Source organism: Argopecten irradians, chromosome 12 (assembly GCF_041381155.1).
Source record: "Argopecten irradians isolate NY chromosome 12, Ai_NY, whole genome shotgun sequence".
Taxonomy (NCBI): Eukaryota; Metazoa; Mollusca; class Bivalvia; order Pectinida; family Pectinidae; genus Argopecten; species Argopecten irradians.
Window position 1 is genome coordinate 35,501,852 of NC_091145.1, and position 21,701 is coordinate 35,523,552.

Sequence of the window (21,701 nt, forward strand, 5' to 3'; positions counted from 1 at the left end):
TATATCTTCCCTTGAATTTTATTGAATGTCACCATAGTGAGAAGGTAATGAAAATGTATTCAGGGGTTTAAGACTATCACAACAGACCACAACAGATCCCAGAGGGATCTTGGCACCAATCAACACAGAATGACAATTATGTCTGACAATTTAAAGTGGGATCTTTTCTCTGCTTTTCAAACTATGACTATAAAAATCCAAGATGGTGGACTGTCAGCCATCTTGTTAACCAATTGACCCTGAAAATGCAGTAAGCAAATCTAGAGCCTATATGGAGCCTTTACATATGAAATTTGAAAATGAGCTCATCAGTTCTCTCTGAGAAATAGCGGTAACAAAAATTGTTAACGGACAGACGGACGGACAGAGGATGAACTTTGGACAAAAGACAATTTGAATAGCCCACATCATCAAATGGTGGGCTAAAAATATTAACTACTATGTAAAGTAATGTGCATGTAGTTCCGAGAACTTTCAATGTAAATAAGTTCGCTCCAATATATATACAATGTATATATTTTTTTATTCCATTTCTCTGTACTCTCAACTTTTGAGAAATAAAGAATGATGATGTTTATTTTCATGATTCCTTTGCCATTTTGGTTTAATTTGTTTAATTTTGAAATATGTTGAAACACTAAAGAGAATATTATATTATGCTATTCAAACTTTGAAATAAATTGTAAATTACATTCTGTGAAGTGTATGTTTTACCTCGAACAGCTGTAGAGATTCCTCCTTTGGCCGATCTCTCCAGGGAGAATCAGGGGGGTTAAATCCCTTGATATCCTCCGACTTCATGTGACACACATAGGCAAACCCTTTCTTAATGAGGACAACAGCAAAGTCATACAACTCCTGGAAGTAGTCCGAGGCATGTGTCACCTTAAATGGCTGGTAACCTGGTAAAACCGAGCAGTTGTCAATAAACCACAAAATCATTTATATCAATGGTTATACACTGTAAATAAACCACAAAATCACTTATATCAATAGTTATAAATAAACGACAAAATCATTTATATCAATAGTTATAAATAAACCACAAACTCCAGTTTTTTTAGGATATGACTAAATGTAACATCTCACCTAGCCACTGAACCATGTCCAATATAGCTGTAAAGAATTTCTCCTCTTCTTTCTCCGGGTTTGTATCATCGTACCGGAGATATGTGTTACCACCCATCGCCTGTCAACATCAATACAACTAGTGATGGAAACATCAAAATTTAATATATTACAAAATTAATACTCGTCAGAAACAGTTTTTATTTACAATCCTCGGCTGGCGATCTATATATAACTGTCATACTCATAATGCTTGAAATAGGCTTTGTAAAGTTGCCAAATTTTCAACAGGAGTTGAAAATGTATCAATCAATATATCAATGCAGTTCACAAACAAGGACCCTCTAAAAACTGGACAAAACATCTACAAAATGAGATTTCTTATCACTTATTATCAATCAAGTCCAGTCTCGCAACACAAAAACTTAATTGAAATACCTTTGCAAATCCGAAGTTGAAGTTGATGGCCTTGGCATGTCCTATGTGGAGAATACCATTGGGCTCTGGTGGGAATCGTGAGTGAACCTTTATCAGAAAATGAAAAATTTTAATGGATTTAATTTTCATCACAACATATAGAAAGGTACATACATACTTCAGAACAGAAATAGCAAAACAATCATACATACTTTCGCTTGATAGTGATTCATTCTCTACACATGCTTTCTGGAAACAGCATTTGCATGTATCACATTGAAATCTTTCTAGAAATAATGGATATGATATTTTGCCTTTTAAATTAATGGTATGTACTGCAGTCTAAGATATAAGGTCCAATAACCTGCCATGATAATAATGTCTAATTCTTAGTATAGATTAGTACATAGATAATAAATATTATGCAAAGATATGATTTTTTTTCTTTCTGTAACTCACTGACCCCTGTAGACACATTTAAACCCTTCTAAAACTAAAGCTGGAACAGTTCATTATGAAGTTACAGGGGTGAATGAGTTTAACAATGAAACAGCGTCCAATATACCATAGTGAGATACCTTTCCATTAATGGCCTCCACATGTTTTTTCAGGCGGTCCATGGTGTGTTCATTGATCACATAACCATCAGTTTTGTAGTTCTCACCTGTCGTAACGAGTAACACAGGTGTATCAGGTATTTATACAACATGTATGTAAAATCTGTACACATTGACTTAACACAAAATCACTTATTGCAGAAACAATAATACAAATGAAGATTGTTTTAATTTTAAAATTATATTTTAAGATTTATATTATGTTTTCAAATAATCAATTATAGTTCCCAAGAAAAGACTAAGTTATGTACTTTATGTGAAAGTATACAGGAAAAAAAACAAACAAAAAACACAAGTACACTGCAAATATTTTGACAACAATTTTTGGTAATAAGAGTTATCCACTTCTTGTATGAAGAGTTATTTACATTAAGATGGTAGCAATCTTCCCTTTTTTTCTTTTTTTCTTTGGAAGCGGGAGAAGGTAGGAAAGGGAGAAGAAATAAAGTACAGAAGTTCTGTAGAGTGAATTGTTACACACATATTATACTCACCAACTTTATGGAAGTGTACGGCCTCTCCTGCTACTTGCATAAAGCTCTTTACTGATCCATCAGGGTTCATGACTGGAATGAAAACACAGATTTTAATACATGCGTGTCTTAAGGATTCGATCACTAAATTAACTGCTAATTCAACTGGAACTGACAAAGGGAAGTAAATACATGATATGTCAGGGTGATATTCGATAGCAAACTGTATTTTTTTAATCACTTGTGTCTCAAAATTATTTAAATTAGGGATAGGGTATACTGTTACCATTGGAAATTTTTAACATCTTGTCCTTAGAATCAAAATGTATAACTTTTTTAATTCCCTTTTATACAATCTCTAGTACACCAGCTGTCCTTGATCTAAACATGGCATTTCCTTTAAAAATCCCTGGCTTTTAATGGGAAATTGCAAAACAAAATCTACCCCAATCCTAGAACTAACGTATCAATTAATGTAGCTTACAGGTTTCTGTCTGGGGGGCCTCCTTAGCCTGGGCTTCATTCTGTTTGGTCTTTTCCACCTGGAAACAATCACATAAAGTGTCTAGGAAAATGTGTAATACGATTTGTAAAGTGTGTGTTTCTGTAATATTTCACTGTGTATGAAGCACAGTGGCATACAAATATTTCAGTATAGTTTTTGTTAAATTTGTTTCTACAGCTATGCTGTAACCCTATTCTGCCTGAATTATCTACCCTTGTTACATAAATAGTATCTAACTACTGTGCAAAATTACATTGCTTTTTTTCTAAAAACTTTACCATTACATTCACAATTCGTTAATGCTAAATTTATAATACCTTCTTTGTAGCTGGTTTCTGTCTGTCTGCTTCTGTCTTCGGCCCTAGTAGATGTAGTACCTAAGGTCAAAGGCAACTTGCGTTAATGAAAACCATCTGTAGTTTTAGCAAGACAAAGCATTAAAGCTTAATTTCCCTTTCAAATCATTATAATTTACGCAGAATTCACAAGAGTACTGTAACAGGTATGCTAATGGAACACTGTCATAAACTTTGGGCTAGATCGATATTTACCTCATTGTCAAGTCACGGTTATATCTTAATTAATGGAGTGCTCATCATATCAAGTTTTATGTAAATCTTAAAAAAAAATCGGTATTCAAAGATATATTAGCAGGAAAGTGGGCTACCAAAATTAACCATGAACATGGATTAGACAGTTCTTAATACCTGCATATCCACTTCATTTTTTATCATTTTTCCATCAGCAAACTTTAATTTATTCCTTGCCTCACCTGGAAAGGATATCAAATCATTGTATTATCTATGCATTGTAGTAATTTCAGTAAAAATCAATTAAAATACTTGGTAGGTTATTCAAATAAAGTTATTTTATTTTGAGAAATCACAAGAGACATATTTTTATTTATTTTTCTTTATCATTACTTTGAAGTTTATGAGAATCCAGAGATAATTACCGCATGCACTTACAATGATGATACCTGAGGCTTAATACCGCTCCTATAACCACTATAACTATACACATATATAACTGCTTACCCATTAGAATGCCTGTACTGAAGTTGTAACGTTTCTCCAGTAATTCTGATTTGTATTTCTCCATCACTTCTTCTACCTGTAGTGAGAAAGGCAACATGTTTAGTTGTTTTGACTCATTAAATGAAAATTGTTATCGTTGGTGTAGAAATTCCTCAATACAGACTACGTTATTTTGAAATACCTGACAACCAAGTCCTATACAATGCATCTTGAAATCTTATATATTTTACCTCTGAATACTAGACAGGTTCTCTACTAATTGAAGATACACGACACTGAATACCAGACAGGTGCTCTACTGATAGAAGATACATGACAATGACATACAACAACAGTAGTGAGTATTTGGTAAGCACCAAATTTTGTAACAGGAGAGGAAAAAATAAAGTTATATAAATATAGCAGATTGGGGCTCGAACCCTGCACCTGCTTACACTAGCCAGATGCTCTACTGATTTGAACTACCTGGTCAATGATATTTGACCAAGTTCAGGTGGAATAGCCCACTCTACCCGGTATTCTCCTGTTCTAGTTGAATAGCCCCTTCCACACCCCCATCCCCCAAGGACAGACAATAAACCAGATACTCACAGCTTCCTCCACCTGTTCAGGTGTGATAGCCCACTCTATTCTCCTGTTCTAGTTGAATAGCCCCTTCCACACCCCCATCCCCCAAGGACAGACAATAAACCAGATACTCACAGCTTCCTCCACCTGTTCAGGTATTATAGCCAACTCTATTCTCCTGTTCTAGTTGAATAGCCCCTTCCACACCCCCATCCCCCAAGGACAGACAATAAACCAGATACTCACAGCTTCCTCCACCTGTTTAGGTGTTATAGCCAACTCTATTCTCCTGTTCTAGTTGAATAGCCCCTTCCACAACCCCATCCCACAAGGACAGACAATAAACCAGATACTCACAGCTTCCTCCACCTGTTCAGGTTTGATAGCCCACTCTATTCTCCTGTTTTAGTTGAGTACCCCCTTTCAAACCCCCATCCCACAAGGACAGACTATAAATCAGATACTCACAGCTTCCTCCAACTGTTCAGGTGTGATAGCCCACTCTATTCTCCTGTTCTAGTTGAGTACCCCCTTCCACACCCCCCACCCCCAAGGACAGACAATAAACCAGATACTCACAGCTTCCTCCACCTGTTCAGGTATTATAGCCAACTCTATTCTCCTGTTCTAGTTGAATAGCCCCTTCCACACCCCCATCCCCCAAGGACAGACAATAAACCAGATACTCACAGCTTCCTCCACCTGTTCAGGTGTGATAGCCCACTCTATTCTCCTGTTCTAGTTGAATAGCCCCTTCCACACCCCCATCCCCCAAGGACAGACAATAAACCAGATACTCACAGCTTCCTCCACCTGTTCAGGTATTATAGCCAACTCTATTTCTCTGTTCTAGCTCTAGTTGAGTACCCCCTTCCACAGCCCCATCCCACAAGGACAGACTATAAATCAGATACTCACAGCTTCCTCCACCTGTTCAGGATTATAGCCAACTCTATTCTCCTGTTCTAGTTGAATAGCCCCTTCCACACCCCCATCCCCCAAGGACAGACAATAAACCAGATACTCACAGCTTCCTCCACCTGTTTAGGTGTTATAGCCAACTCTATTCTCCTGTTCTAGTTGATATAGCCCCTTCCACAGCCCCATCCCACAAGGACAGACAATAAACCAGATACTCACAGCTTCCTCCACCTGTTCAGGTGTGATAGCCCACTCTATTCTCCTGTTCTAGTTGAGTACCCCCTTCCACACCCCCATCCCACAAGGACAGACTATAAATCAGATACTCACAGCTTCCTCCACCTGTTCAGGTGTGATAGCCCACTCTATTCTCCTGTTCTAGTTGAGTACCCCCTTTCACACCCCCATCCCACAAGGACAGACTATAAATCAGATACTCACAGCTTCCTCCACCTGTTCAGGTGTGATAGCCTACTCTATTCTCCTGTTCTAGTTGAGTACCCCCTTCCACCCCCATCAGGACACACCCCCATCCCCCAAGGATCCCAGACAGACTATAAATCAGATACTCACAGCTTCCTCCACCTGTTTAGGTATTATAGCCAACTCTATTCTCCTGTTCTAGTTGAATAGCCCCTTCCACACCCCCATCCCACAAGGACAGACTATAAATCAGATACTCACAGCTTCCTCCACCTGTTCAGGTGTGATAGCCTACTCTATTCTCCTGTTCTAGTTGAGTACCCCCTTCCACAGCCCCATCCCACAAGGACAGACAATAAATCAGATACTCACAGCTTCCTCCACCTGTTCAGGTGTGATAGCCTACTCTATTCTCCTGTTCTAGTTGAGTACCCCCTTCCACACCCCCATCCCACAAGGACAGACAATAAACCAGATACTCACAGCTTCCTCCACCTGTTCAGGTGTGATAGCCTACTCTATTCTCCTGTTCTAGTTGAGTACCCCCTTTCACAACCCCATCCCACAAGGACAGACAATAAATCAGATACTCACAGCTTCCTCCACCTGTTCAGGTGTGATAGCCAACTCTATTCTCCTGTTCTAGTTGAGTACCCCCTTTCAAACCCCCATCCCACAAGGACAGACAATAAATCAGATACTCACAGCTTCCTCCACTTGTTCAGGTGTGATAGCCACGCCCACTCCACTCTCCTTTTCTAGGCGTACAGTATCCACAGGAGGAAGGGGATTATGTAACAGGTAGTCCATGGCAGCTGACAAAGTTATCATCTATTAGCGCAGCATGAAAAATATTTCTCATATGGCATATACATGTATATTATAAAAAGTTATGTATGTCTATAGAGCTCATCTGCAGACTATAGATGGAAAGACAGAAACTTTGTTTACCGGGTAGTTTATTGTTTTGTATAGGGATATATATTTACAAGTGGCCCACAGGCTGTGTATCACTCACTTGTTTTTTTTAGTAATTATCACAAAGACCAACTGATGTTTTTTGTTCAAGAAACAGGAACATACAACTAAAAGGTCTACCTACAAAGTTTCATTAAGTTTGGTGCATATATATATATATATTTACTCACATAACCGTGTTCACAAGGTTCTTTAATTATTATTGGAAAGGTATAAATAATTATATAACTCCGTAAATAAGCTAAAGTCGAATCAAGCTTCGATACTTGAAGCTTGAACCTTGTTCAAGTTACTTCCAATGTTAGCTATATACATGTAGTCTATATGCAATTTTTCATTAAGCTCGAATCATATTTACTCAATTTATCATATTCACAAGATTAAATAATTATAAATTGCAAAGAGCAATAACTCTGTAAGTTACAATTGAATCAAGCTGATTGCCAACTAGTCTGAGATCTTTCCAATGTAAGTCTACATATACAAAGTATTATTAAGCTTGATGCATATTTACTTAAGTTATCATTACCACACAAAATTTAACAGCTATAATTGCAAAGGGCAATAACACCGTAAGTTAAGATCTTATCAGGATGATTTTCCAAATTGTTCGAGATCTTTCCAATTTTAGTCTAAATACAAAGTTTCATGAAGCTGAGTGCATAGTTATCATATTCACAAGCTTCAATAATAATTATTAGTGCAAAGGGTAATAACTCAGTAAAATATTGTCTGATCAAGCTGCTTTTCTAACTCGTTCGAGATCTTTCCAATGTTAGTCTACATACATAAATTTCAGTAAGCTCAGTTCCTATTTTCTCAAGTTATCATGTTCACAATGTCCAATAGTAATTATTAGTGCAAAGGCAGTAACTCCATAAATTACTGTTGAATCAAGCTGATTTTAGAACTCATCTGAGATCCTTCCAATGTTAGTTTACACACAAAGTTTCATTAAGCTCAGTTTCTATTTACTAAAGTTATCGCATTCAAGAGGTCCAAAAATAATTAAACGTGCAAAGGGCAATAACTCCTTAAAGTACAGTCGAATCAAGCTGATTTTTGCACTTGTCCGAGATCTTTCCAATGCTAGTCTACATTCAAAGTTTCTTTAAGCTTGGTTCATATTTACTCAAGTTATTACGTTCACAAGGTCCATCAAGTAATTATTATGGCACAGGGCAATCACTCTGTAAATTACCGTTGAATCAAGCTGATTTTTGAACTCGTCTGAGATCATTCCAATGTTAGTATACATACAAAGTTTCATTAAGCTCAGTTTATATTTACTAAAGTTAATTCGTTCACAAGGTCCAATAATAGTTATTGGTGCAAAGGGCAATAACTCAGTAAATTACTGACGAATCATCTTTCCAATGTAAGTCTACATACAAAGTTTCATTAAGCCCAGTTTATATTTACTAAAGTAACACCAGCTGGTGACCTTAAAAGCAGGTGACCTAAAAATAGCAAAATTGACCCTACGATTTGTTTAATTTTGAATCCCAACCACATAATGATGTTACAAAGATACCATACAAATATACTATCTAAGACATACATAGTGTCAGAGAGGAAGTAATTTATATGAAAATAGTAGCCTGAATGACCCTTTTGAACCCACACCTCAGACCCCAGGGGTCAGTCCTATCATTTGTACAATTTTTAATCCCAACCCATAAGGATGCTACAAATGCATTATGAGTGCTCTCCTATGCTTATATCAGTTGCAGAGAAGAAGTTGTTAATATGAAAATAGCTTAATTGACCCTTTTGGTCCTGTCCATCAGGCCACCGGGGGTCAGCCCTATCATTTGTACAATTTTGAATCCCCACCCTATAGGGATGCTACCATTGCATTATGAGTGCTCTCCTATGCTTAGTTACAGAGAAGAAGTTGTTAATATGAAAATTGCTTTATTGACCCCTTTGGGCCCGTCCCTCAGGCCCCCGGGGGTCAGCCCTATCATTTGTACAATTTTGAATCCCCACCCTATATGGATATTACCAATGCATTATGAGTGTTATCCAATAATTAGTTTCAGAGAAGAAGTCATTTATATGACAAGAGATCCCAGAGGGATCTTGGCGCCCACCAAAGAATGATCTGGGTCTGACAATGGAAAGAGGGATCTTTTCCCTGCTTTTCAAACTTTTTCAAACACACTATATATAAAATTTGAGACATATCGCTATAGTACTTTCTAAGAAATAGCGATAACAAGTATCAAAATCCAAGATCGGTTCACAGATCGGTCCCAAAATGCAATATGCACAACTAGGGTCCTAGGGGAACCTGTATATGAAATTTGAGAAAGATCCCTTCAGCACTTTTTGAGAAATAGCGGTAACAAACTTCAACTATCAAAATCCAAGATGGCCGCCTGTCGGCCATCTTGTTGATCGATCAGTCCCAAAATGCAATAAGCACAACTAGGGTCCTTGGGGAACCTACCTATGAAATTTGAGACACATCCCTTCAGCACTTTTTGAGAAATAGCGGTAACAAACTTTATCTATCAAAATCCAAGATGGCCGTCTGTTGGCCATCTTGTTCACCGATCGGTCCCAAAATGCAATATGCACAACTAGGGTCCTAGGGGAACCTGTATATGAAATTTGAGAAAGATCCCTTCAGCACTTTTTGAGAAATAGCGGTAACAAACTTCAACTATCAAAATCCAAGATGGCCGCCTGTCGGCCATCTTGTTGATCGATCGGTCCCAAAATGCAATATGCACAACTAGGGTCCTAGGGGAACCTGTATATGAAATTTGAGAAAGATCCCTTCAGCACTTTTTGAGAAATACGGTAACAAACTTTATCTATCAAAATCCAAGATGGCCGTCTGTTGGCCATCTTGTTCACCGATCGGTCCCAAAATGCAATATGCACAACTAGGGTCCTAGGGGAACCTGTATATGAAATTTGAGAAAGATCCCTTCAGCACTTTTTGAGAAATAGCGGTAACAAACTTCAACTATCAAAATCCAAGATGGCTGACTGTCGGCCATCTTGTTGATCGATCGGTCCCAAAATGCAATATGCACAACTAGGGTCCTAGGGGAACCTGTATATGAAATTTGAGAAAGATCCCTTCAGCACTTTTTGAGAAATAGCGGTAACAAACTTCAACTATCAAAATCCAAGATGGCCGACTGTCGGCCATCTTGTTGACCGATCTGTCCCAAAATGCAATATGCACAACTAGGGTCCTAAGGGAACCTACATATGAAATTTGAGAAAGATCCCTTCAGCACTTTTTGAGAAATAGCGGTAACAAACTTCAACTATCAAAATCCAAGATGGCTGACTGTCGGCCATCTTGTTGACCGATCGGTCCCAAAATGCAATATGCAAAACTAGGGTCCTAGGGGAACCTACTATGAAATTTGAGACACATCCCTTCTAAGCACTTTTTGAGAAATAGCGGTAACAAACTTTAACTATCAAAATCCAAGATGGCCGACTGTCGGCCATCTTTGTTGACCGATTGGTCCCAAAATGCAATATGCACAACTAGGGTCCTAGGGGAACCTGTATATGAAATTTGAGAAAGATCCCTTCAGCACTTTTTGAGAAATAGCGGTAACAAACTTTAACTATCAAAATCCAAGATGGCCGACTGTCGGCCATCTTGTTGACCGATCTGTCCCAAAATGCAATATGCACAACTAGGGTCCTAGGGGAACCTGTATATGAAATTTGAGAAAGATCCCTTCAGCACTTTTTGAGAAATAGCGGTAACAAACTTCAACTATCAAAATCCAAGATGGCCGACTGTCGGCCATCTTGTTGATCGATCGGTCCCAAAATGCAATATGCACAACTAGGGTCCTAGGGGGAACCTACCTATGAAATTTGAGAAAGATCCCTTCAGCACTTTTTGAGAAATAGCGGTAACAAACTTCAACTATCAAAATCCAAGATGGCCAACTGTCGGCCATCTTGTTGATCGCTCAGTCTAAAAATGCAATATGCACAACTAGGATCCTAGGGGAACCTACCTATGAAATTTGAGAAAGATCCCTTCAGCACTTTTTGAGAAATAGTGGTAACAAACTTTAACTATCAAAATCCAAGATGGCCGCCTGTTGGCCATCTTGTTGACCGATCGGTCCCAAAATGCAATATGCACAACTAGGTCCTAGGGGAACCTTGTATGAAATTTGAGAAAGATCCCTTCTAAACTTTTTGAGAAATAGCGGTAACAAACTTAGCTATCAAAATCCAAGATGGCCACTGTCGGCCATCTTGTTGATCGATTGGTCCCAAAAATGCAATATGCACAACTAGGGTCCTAGGGGAACCTGTATATGAAATTTGAGAAAGATCCCTTCAGCACTTTTTGAGAAATAGCGGTAACAAACTTCAACTATCAAAATCCAAGATGGCCTGGACTGTCGGCCATCTTGTTGATCGATTGGTCCCAAAATGCAATATGCACAACTAGGGTCCTAGGGGAACCTACCTATGAAATTTGAGAAAGATCCCTTCAGCACTTTTTGAGAAATAGCGGTAACAAACTTCAACTATCAAAATCCAAGATGGCCAACTGTCGGCCATCTTGTTGACCTCGATCTAGGGTCCTAGGGGAAAATGCAATGAGAAATGCACAACTAGGGTCCTAAGGGAACCTACATATGAAATTTGAGAAAGATCCTAATTTCAGCCTGTTGCACTTTCTGAGGATAGCGGTAACTTTTTGAGAAATAGCGGTAAAAACTTCAATTAACAAAATCCAAGATGGCCGCCTGTCGGCCATCTTGTTGACCGATTGGTCCCAAAATGCAATATGTACAACTAGGGTCCTAGGGGAACCTGTATATGAAATATTGAGAAAGATACCCCTTCAGCACTTTTTGAGAAATAGCGGTAACAAACTTTAAATAATCAAAATCAAAGATGGCCGTCTGTTGCCATCTTCTTGTTCACCGCTATCGGTCCCAAAAAAATGCAATATGCCACAACTTGGGTCCTAGGGGAACCTGTATATGAAATTTGAGAAAGATCCCCTTCAGCACTTTTTGAGAAATAGCTGGTAACAAACTTCAACTATCAAAATCCAAGATGGCTGACTGTCGGCCATCTTGTTGATCGATCGGTCCCAAAATGCAATATGCACAACTAGGGTCCTAGGGGAACCTACTTATGAAATTTGAGAAAGATCCCTTCAGCACTTTTTGAGAAATAGCGGTAACAAACTTCAACTATCAAAATCCAAGATGGTGACTGTCGGCCATCTTGTGATCGATCGGTCCCAAAATGCAATATGCACAACTAGGGTCCTAGGGGAACCTGTATATGAAATTTGAGAAAGATCCCTTCAGCACTTTTTGAGAAATAGCGGTAACAAAACTTCAACTATCAAAATCCAAGATGGCTGACTGTCGGCCATCTTGGTTGAATCGATCGGTCCCAAAATGCAATATGCACAACTAGGGTCCTAGGGGAACCTATTTATGAAATTTGAGAAATATCCCTTCAGCACTTTTTGAGAAATAGCGGGGTAACAAACTTTCAAGCTAGATAGTCAAAAATCCAAGATGGCCGACTGTCGGCCATCTTGTTTAACCGATCTGTCCCAAAAAGCAAAATGCACAACTAGGTCCTAAGGGAACCTACATAGGAAATTTTAGGAAAGATCCTTTCCCCAGCACTTTCTGAGGAATATGCGGTAACAAGAATTGTTAACTGACGGGGACGGAGGGACGACGGACCACACAGACGCAAAAGGGCCGATTTGAATAGCCCACCCATCTGATGGTGGCTAAAAATGGCCAAATTGACCCCTCCCTCCCCCACCCATAAAGATGTTTATAACAAGAGATCCCAGTAGGGATCACCTTGTCTGGCTCACCAAAGAATGAAATCTATGTCTGAGACAATTCAAAAATGGTTCTTTTACTCTGCCTTTGTAAAACATTTTCGTCAAACATACTACATATAAAATTTGAGTCAAATCTCTTCAGTACTTTCTGAGAAATTAGTGTACCATGTGATGGCTGCCCTAGGGGGGGGGGGGGCCCAGGCCATCTTGTTGACCGATCCGTTCAAAATGCAATATGCACAACTAGTATCTCGTAGTGGAAACCTACATATAGAAATATTGAGAAAGATCCTTTCAGTAACTTTCTGACGAATTAGGAACTCTAGGGGAATCCTACTGAATGTACATATGAAATTTGAGAAATGATCTTTCCTGATTCTTCATCTGAGAATTAGCGGACCAATAGAAAATAAGTCCCCCACAAACTTTCAGGTATCAGGTGGTAACTATCAAAATCCAAGATTCATGATCTGCACTGACATTGGCCATGCCAGTGTTTGTTTTGATTGAACATGGGGAAAAAGTGCAATCGTTATTCCTGTTAGTCTGTTTGTAAAATTTTTCAGTAAGGTGCCCCTTTAGGATGCTACTAGTTCTATTGGGGGAAACATTCGTTAAATTGAGTAGAGGTTAAGAAGAAAAAGGTCAATTGTTGATGGACAGAAGGACGGACCATGTGAGCTATGTTTGGAAAAACGTAAAACTTGGTGCACTGTTTTATTTAGAGATACTTGGTGGCTTTAAAAGAAACCACAAAAACAAGGAAACGTTTCCACACAGAGAATCAGTAGTTTTGCTATATATGAGTATAGCCAGCTGTGACTTTTCAGTAGAACATATTATTTGTTATCATATTACCCTTATACTATTTGGATAGTTTAACTAATGCAGACTACTATAATTGCAATAGTATTGCATTCTGAATTCTATTTAATTCAGTCTATGAATTAGACATCATGTTGTACATCTTGTGCAGTGTCCGTTCAGAGTTACTTCCCTTTGCTAGTGTCAGTGACAATGGGATTAATTCATGTTCCACTTGATACCAAATAATGGTCGTGTTGAAATGACTTTTAGCACAGGATGTCATCTTTTGACATCATCCATCACCAATAGAAACAATAGTCGCACACACCTTGTCAGGCATCACATGGTACATGAATTTAAAAGTCCCATTCATGATCAAACGCACTGACATTGAGAACAATGTCAGTTTTTGTTTTTGATTGAATAGCATGGGGGAAAAAGTGACTTTTAATTAATAGTCTGTTTTCATATCAAACCTTTGCAAGTACTTCATTTAAGACCAGTTCAATCCATTTCTGGTAATCTTGACTGGTGTTCAATGGTACATGTAGGAATACTACTGCAATACTATTTCTATTGAGGGAAACACTACTGAGATAGTTTAACTAATGCAGGCTACAATTGCAATAGTATTGCAGTCTGATTTCTATTAAATTCAGTCTATGAATTGGACTTCATGTCATTCATCTGGAGAAGTTTTGGTTTAAAGTTACTTCCCTTTGCTAGTGTCAGTGACAATGGAACTAATTCACGTACAATGTGATACCCGATAATGGCGTTAAAATGGCGTTAGCACATGATATTCGACGTCATTCCATCACCAATAGAAACAATAGTCCCACAAACCTTGTCAGGTATCACATGGTACATGAATTTAAAAGTCCCATTCATGATCAAACACACTGACATTGAGAACAATGTCAGTTTTGTTTTTGATTGAATAGCATGGGGAAAAAGTGACTTTTAATTAATAGTCTAGATCTGTTGTCATATCAAACCTTTGTACATGTAAGTACTTCATTTAAGTCCAGTTCAATCCATTTCTGGTAATCTTGACTTTTGTTCAATGGTACATGTTGGATTACTACTGCAATACTATTATTATTGAGGGAAACACTACTGGAATAGTTTAACTAATGCATACTACTATTGCAATAGTATTGCAGTCTGAATTCTATTAAATTCAGTCTATGAATTGAACTTCATGTCATTCATCTGGAGAAGTTTTGGTTTAAAGTTACTTCCCTTTGCTAGTGTCAGTGACAATGGAACTAATTTACTTACAATGTGATACCCATCAAATTTGTGCGGGACCAGTATCTCTGGTGGTAATTGAACATAACTCTTTGTAATCTTTTCACTGAAATAACGATAGCACAGGATATCATCTTTTGACGTCACGGCCATCACCAACAGAAATATAAGTCCCTCACAAACGTTATCAGGTATCAGGTGGTATGTGAATTAGTCCCATTCATGATCAAACACACTGACATTGAGAACAATGTCAGTGTTTGTTTTTGATTGAATAGCATAGGGAAAAAGTGACTTTTGTTAACAAATGTTAGTCTGTTATCGTACCAAACCTTGATTTTCATTTCGGTCCAGTTCCTACAATTTTAGCTATCGCAATACTATTTCTATTGGGGGAAACTATTGGGATAGTTTAAATATGTAGATAGTATTGTAATGGTATTGCATTCTGAATTCTACTTAATTCCAGTCTATGATTTGGACGTCATGTCGTACATCTGGTGCAGTGTTCTTTTAGAGTTACTTCCCTTTGCTGTGTCAGTGACAATTCATCATCAAACACACTGACCATTGTGATTAAGAACAATGTCTGTGTTTGTTTTTGATTGAATAGCATGGGAAAAAAGTGACTTTTGATAACGACTTTTAGTCTATTATCATATTAACCCTCTGCAAGTACTTCATTTTAGTCCAGTTGAGTTCGTTTCAGGTAATTCTAACTGGTGTTCAATTGTAGGGGGACTATTCCCTACTATTTTAACTATTGCAATACTATTGTGTAACAGGGTACAAGATTTATAAACATTCAATCACTGCCTCTTCCAGAGATCAAACGCGGGACCTCTGGATTACTACTCTGACACACAACCGATCAAGTTAAAGAGAAGTTCTCTCTAGCAGAGTGGTATATTGTTGCTAGTACTGACCAGGGTTACAACTGCTATTGCGAGGGGTAAAAACACTATTGGGATAGTTTAACTAATGCAGACTACTATAATTGCAATAGTATTGCATTCTGAATTCTATTTAATTCAGTCTATGAATTGGACATCATGTTGTACAGCTTGTGCAGTGTCTGTTTAGAGTTACTTCCCTTTGCTAGTGTCAGTGACAATGGGATTAATTCATGTTCCACTTGATACCAAATAATGGTGTTGAAATGACTTTTAGCACAGGATGTCATCTTTTGACATCATTCCATCACCAATAGAAACAATAGTCCCGCAAACACCTTGTCAGGTATCACATGGTACAAGAATTTAAAAGTCCCATTCATGATCAAACGCACTGACATTGAGAACAATGTCAGTTTTGTTTTTGATTGAATAGCATGGGGGAAAAAGTGACTTTTAATTAATAGTCTGTTGTCATATCAAACCTTTGCAAGTACTTCATTAAGTCCAGTTCAATCCATTTCTGGTAATCTTGACTGGTGTTCATTGGTACATGTAGAATTACTACTGCAATACTATTTCTAATGCTGGGATAGTTTAACTAATGCAGGCTACAATTGCAATAGTATTGCAGTCTGAATTCTATAAAATTCAGTCTATGAATTGAACTTCATGTCATTCATCTGGAGAAGTTTTGGTTTAAAGTTACTTCCCTTTGCTAGTGTCAGTGACAATGGAGCTAATTCACGTACAATGTGATACCCGATAATGGCGTTAAAATGACGTTAGCACAGGATATTCGACGTCATTCCATCACCAATAGAAACAATAGTCCCACAAACCTTGTCAGGTATCACATGGTACATGAATTTAAAAGTCCCATTCATGATCAAACACACTGACATTGAGAACAATGTCAGTTTTTGTTTTTGATTGAATAGCATGGGGGAAAAAGTGACTTTTAATTAATAGTCTAGATCTGTTGTCATATCAAACCTTTGTACATGTAAGTACTTCATTTAAGTCCAGTTCAATCCATTTCTGGTAATCTTGACTTTTGTTCAATGGTACATGTTGGATTACTACTGCAATACTATTATTATTGAGGGAAACACTACTGGAATAGTTTAACTAATGCATACTACTATTGCAATAGTATTGCAGTCTGAATTCTATTAAATTCAGTCTATGAATTGAACTTCATGTCATTCATCTGGAGCAGTATCCATTTAGAGTTACTTCCCTTTGCTAGTGTCAGTGACGACATAACTAATTCACGTACCATGTGATGACCGTTAACATATGTGCAGGACTAGTATCTCTGGTGGTAATTGAACGTAACTCTTTGTAATCTTTTCACTGAAATAACGATAGCATGGGATATCATCTTTTGATGTCATTCCATTACCAATAGAAACATAAGTCCCCCACAAACATTATCAGGTATCAGGTGGTATGTGAATTAGTCCCATTCATGATCAAACACACTGACATTGAGAACAATGCCAGTGTTTGTTTTTGATTGAATAGCATGGGGAAAAAGTGACTTTTGTTATCAACTGTTAGTCTGTTATCGTACCAAACCTTGATTTTCATTTCGGTCCAGTTCCTACAATTTTAACTATCGCAATACTATTTCTATTGGGGGAAACTATTGAGATAGTTAAATATGTAGATAGTATTGTAAAGGTAATGCATTCTGAATTCTACTTAATTCCAGTCTATGATTTGGATGTCATGTCGTACATCTGGTGCAGTGTTTTTTAGAGATACTTCCCTTTGCTGACAATTCATCATCAAACACACTGACCATTGCGATTAAGAACAATGTCCGTGTTTGTTTTTGATTGAATAGCATGAGAAAAAAGTGACTTTTGATAACGACTTTTAGTCTATTATCATATTAACCCTCTGCAAGTACTTCATTTTAGTCCAGTTGAGTTCGTTTCAGGTAATTCTAACTGGTGTTCAATTGTAGGAGGACTATTCCCTACTATTTTAACTATTGCAATACTATTCTGTAACAGGGTGCAAGATTTATAAACAATTCAATCACTGCCTCTTCCAGAGATCAAACGCAGGACCTCTGGATTACTAGTCTGACACACAACCGATTGAACTAAAGAGAAGTTCTCTCTAGCGGAGTGGTATATTGTTACTAGTATTGACCAGGGTTACACTACTGTTGCGAAGCCAAAAAACACTATTTGGATAGTTTAACTAATGCAGACTACTATAATTGCAATAGTATTGCATTCTGAATTCTATTTAATTCAGTCTATGAATTAGACATCATGTTGTACATCTTGTGCAGTGTCCGTTCAGAGTTACTTCCCTTTGCTAGTGTCAGTGACAATGGGATTAATTCATGTTCCACTTGATACCAAATAATGGTGTTGAAATGACTTTTAGCACAGGATGTCATCTTTTGACATCATTCCATCACCAATAGAAACAATAGTCGCACACACCTTGTCAGGCATCACATGGTACATGAATTTAAAAGTCCCATTCATGATCAAACGCACTGACATTGAGAACAATGTCAGTTTTTGTTTTTGATTGAATAGCATGGGGGAACTTTTAATTAATAGTCTGTTGTCATATCAAACCTTTGCAAGTACTTCATTTAAGACCAGTTCAATCCATTTCTGGTAATCTTGACTGGTGTTCAATGGTACATGTAGGAATACTACTGCAATACTATTTCTATTGAGGGAAACACTACTGGGATAAATTAACTAATGCAGACTACTATTGCAATAGTATTACATTCTGATTTCTATTAAATTCAGTCTATGAATTGGACTTCATGTCATTCATCTGGAGAAGTTTTGGTTTAAAGTTACTTCCCTTTGCTAGTGTCAGTGACAATGGAACTAATTCACGTACAATGTGATACCCGATAATGGCGTTAAAATGACGTTAGCACATGATATTCGACGTCATTCCATCACCAATAGAAACAATAGTCCCACAAACCTTGTCAGGTATCACATGGTACATGAATTTAAAAGTCCCATTCATGATCAAACACACTGACATTGAGAACAATGTCAGTTTTGTTTTTGATTGAATAGCATGGGGAAAAAGTGACTTTTAATTAATAGTCTAGATCTGTTGTCATATCAAACCTTTGTACATGTAAGTACTTCATTTAAGTCCAGTTCAATCCATTTCTGGTAATCTTGACTTTTGTTCAATGGTACATGTTGGATTACTACTGCAATACTATTATTACTGAGGGAAACACTACTGGAATAGTTTAACTAATGCATACTACTATTGCAATAGTATTGCAGTCTGAATTCTATTAAATTCAGTCTATGAATTGAACTTCATGTCATTCATCTGGAGCAGTATTGGTTTAAAGTTACTTCCCTTTGCTTGTGTCAGTGACAATGGAACTAATTAACTTACCATGTGATGACCGTTAACATTTGTGCAGGACTAGTATCTCTGGTGTAATTGAACATAACTCTTTGTAATCTTTCCGCTGAAATAACGATAGCACGGGATATCATCTTTTGACGTCACGGCCATCACCAACAGAAACATCAGTCCCTCACAAACGTTATCAGGTATCAGGTGGTATGTGAATTAGTCCCATTCATGATCAAACACACTGACATTGAGAACAATGACAGTGTTTGTTTTTGATTGAATAGCATGGGGAAAAAGAGACTTTTGTTAACAACTGTTAGTCTGTTATCATACGGTACCAAACCTTGATTTTCATTTCAGTCCAGTTCCTACAATTTTAACTATCGCAATACTATTTCTATTGGGGGAAACTATTGGGATAGTTTAAATATGTAGATAGTATTGTAATGGTATTGCATTCTGAATTCTACTTAATTCCAGTCTATGATTTGGACGTCATGTCGTACATCTGGTGCAGTGTTCGTTTAGAGTTACTTCCCTTTGCTGTGTCAGTGACAATTCATCATCAAACACTGACATTTGCGATTAAGAACAATGTCAGTGTTTGTTTTTGATTGAATAGCATTGGGAAAAAATGACTTTTGATAACTGTTAGTCTATTATCATATCTCTGCCAGTTCTTCGCTTTAGTCTAGTTCAGTCCGTTTCAGGTAATTCTACCTGGTGTTCAATGATAGGAGGGCTATCCCCTACAATTTTAACTATTGCAAAACTAATGTGTAATAGGGTACAGGATTTATAATAAATTCAATCACTGCCTCTTCCAAGAATCAAATACTGGACCTCTGGATTACTAGGCTGATGCTCAACTGATCAAGCTAAGGAGAAGTTCTGTCTAGCGGAGTGGTTTATTGTTGCTTGTATTGACCAGGGTTACAAAATTGTCAATGTGTCTATTTCCTTTGTACAATTTTGAATCCCCGCCCTATAAGGATGCTACCATTGCAATATGAGTGCTATCCCATACTTAGTTTCTGAGAAGAAGTCCTTGATGTGGAATTAGCAAAATTGACCCCTTTTGTCCCCGCACCTCAGGGGTCAGTCGACCATTTGTACAACTTTCAGTCAGTATCTCGTAAGGATGCTACCAGTCAAATTTTGTTAAATAATTTTGACCAGTGGTTATGGAGAAGAAGTCTATTGTTGACAGACGGACGGCGGACACCACGGTATCACATAAGCTCACCTTGGTCCATGTATATTTGCAATTGGCATTGTTTCCCCTTCTTCTAATCAATATAAAGGAAATAAAAAATTATCCTTGCCAATCATAGATTGACATGCAACCTGCAAATTTCAATTAGCAAATCCAATTTTTGACCAAGAGCTAGCCCTGTCTGTCATTTGAAAGTAAACTTGAAGATTGATTATGTCATACACATTCAATAGGATGTGAAGTTGTTAATCGTAGTCATGAAACTTCATATTTTCTTTCATATTTACAAGACATAAGAAAATTAAAAAAAATATTAAAGATGCTACACCGCTGACAAACGGAATTTTTTCACTATCAATGACATGAGCAGACGATTTAGTATTTTTCTTTAGTTACAAAAGTTACTTAGTTTACACCATTACCATCATTGAAAAGTTTGAGCTTCTAATTTAACTTTAATTTAAAGATATGAAAAATAATTAATTGCATCCCGAAAAAAATCCATGTCACTATATCCTATATGGAATGAAATACTGATTGTACATGCACCAAACGCAAAATAGATTATTTCATTACAATTTTTATGCTTATTAGACATATATATACACGATTAAACACCAATAACTGTTCAAATGATGAATGTCATTTATGCTCTGTCTGCGGTGGAGCATTTTTAACTTATATATATTTTAAACATTTAATGTTCCTTGTAGCAATTACTTTGCGACTATACTTAACTTACCATTTAGCTGAATTTCGGTGGTGATTTTTTTCGTAGCGATGTAACCGACGAGGAGACCCTGATGGGACTGGATCTGTTTCTTGAGACGAGTGGCCACATTGTAGAGCAACTTGCCTACATCCTTGTCCACTGTCGAAAGTCCACATCTTTTTGCCTTAAAATAAAGTGGAACTGATATCATATTGCTGCAGTGTTCAGTACATACACATACATGTAATAATATGGGGGTTTCAAGATACCAAAAGTACATGGGTAAATTTAATATGAGTTTCTGCTGAGTAATCCCATCTTCTGTTGATATCATATTTTGACGTGATTCTTGTACTATTACAATCACTGGATGGTGGGATTACTTGATGGTAATTAATCATACTTTCACTCGATCTATCCACATCATTTAGGTACAGTATCAAAACCTTGAACATGTATTGATGGTTATATTCTGTTTACTACTAAAGTGTTATCTATGAAAAGTTAAAAGGAAATGCGTCTATATGAGTGTAGGGGGATTGGACTGGGTTGATCATCGCGATTGGTGACCAGGTAGCTCAGTGGTAGAGCATTCGCCT

The 21,701-nt window shown here is 37.4% G+C and overlaps 1 protein-coding gene across 1 annotated transcript in view; it reads right to left on the reverse strand.

Annotated features, from left to right (window-relative positions):
- The window catches only part of LOC138304780 (glutamine--tRNA ligase-like), a 53,780-nt gene that overhangs the window by 30,856 nt on the left and 1,223 nt on the right, over positions 1 to 21,701 (reverse strand). The window contains 11 exon segments of the mRNA XM_069245052.1: positions 715 to 902; positions 1,090 to 1,189; positions 1,507 to 1,593; positions 2,064 to 2,149; positions 2,597 to 2,668; positions 3,060 to 3,117; positions 3,398 to 3,457; positions 3,788 to 3,852; positions 4,118 to 4,193; positions 6,734 to 6,843; positions 21,133 to 21,286. Of these exon segments, the coding sequence (XP_069101153.1) occupies positions 715 to 902; positions 1,090 to 1,189; positions 1,507 to 1,593; positions 2,064 to 2,149; positions 2,597 to 2,668; positions 3,060 to 3,117; positions 3,398 to 3,457; positions 3,788 to 3,852; positions 4,118 to 4,193; positions 6,734 to 6,843; positions 21,133 to 21,286 (1,056 nt within the window).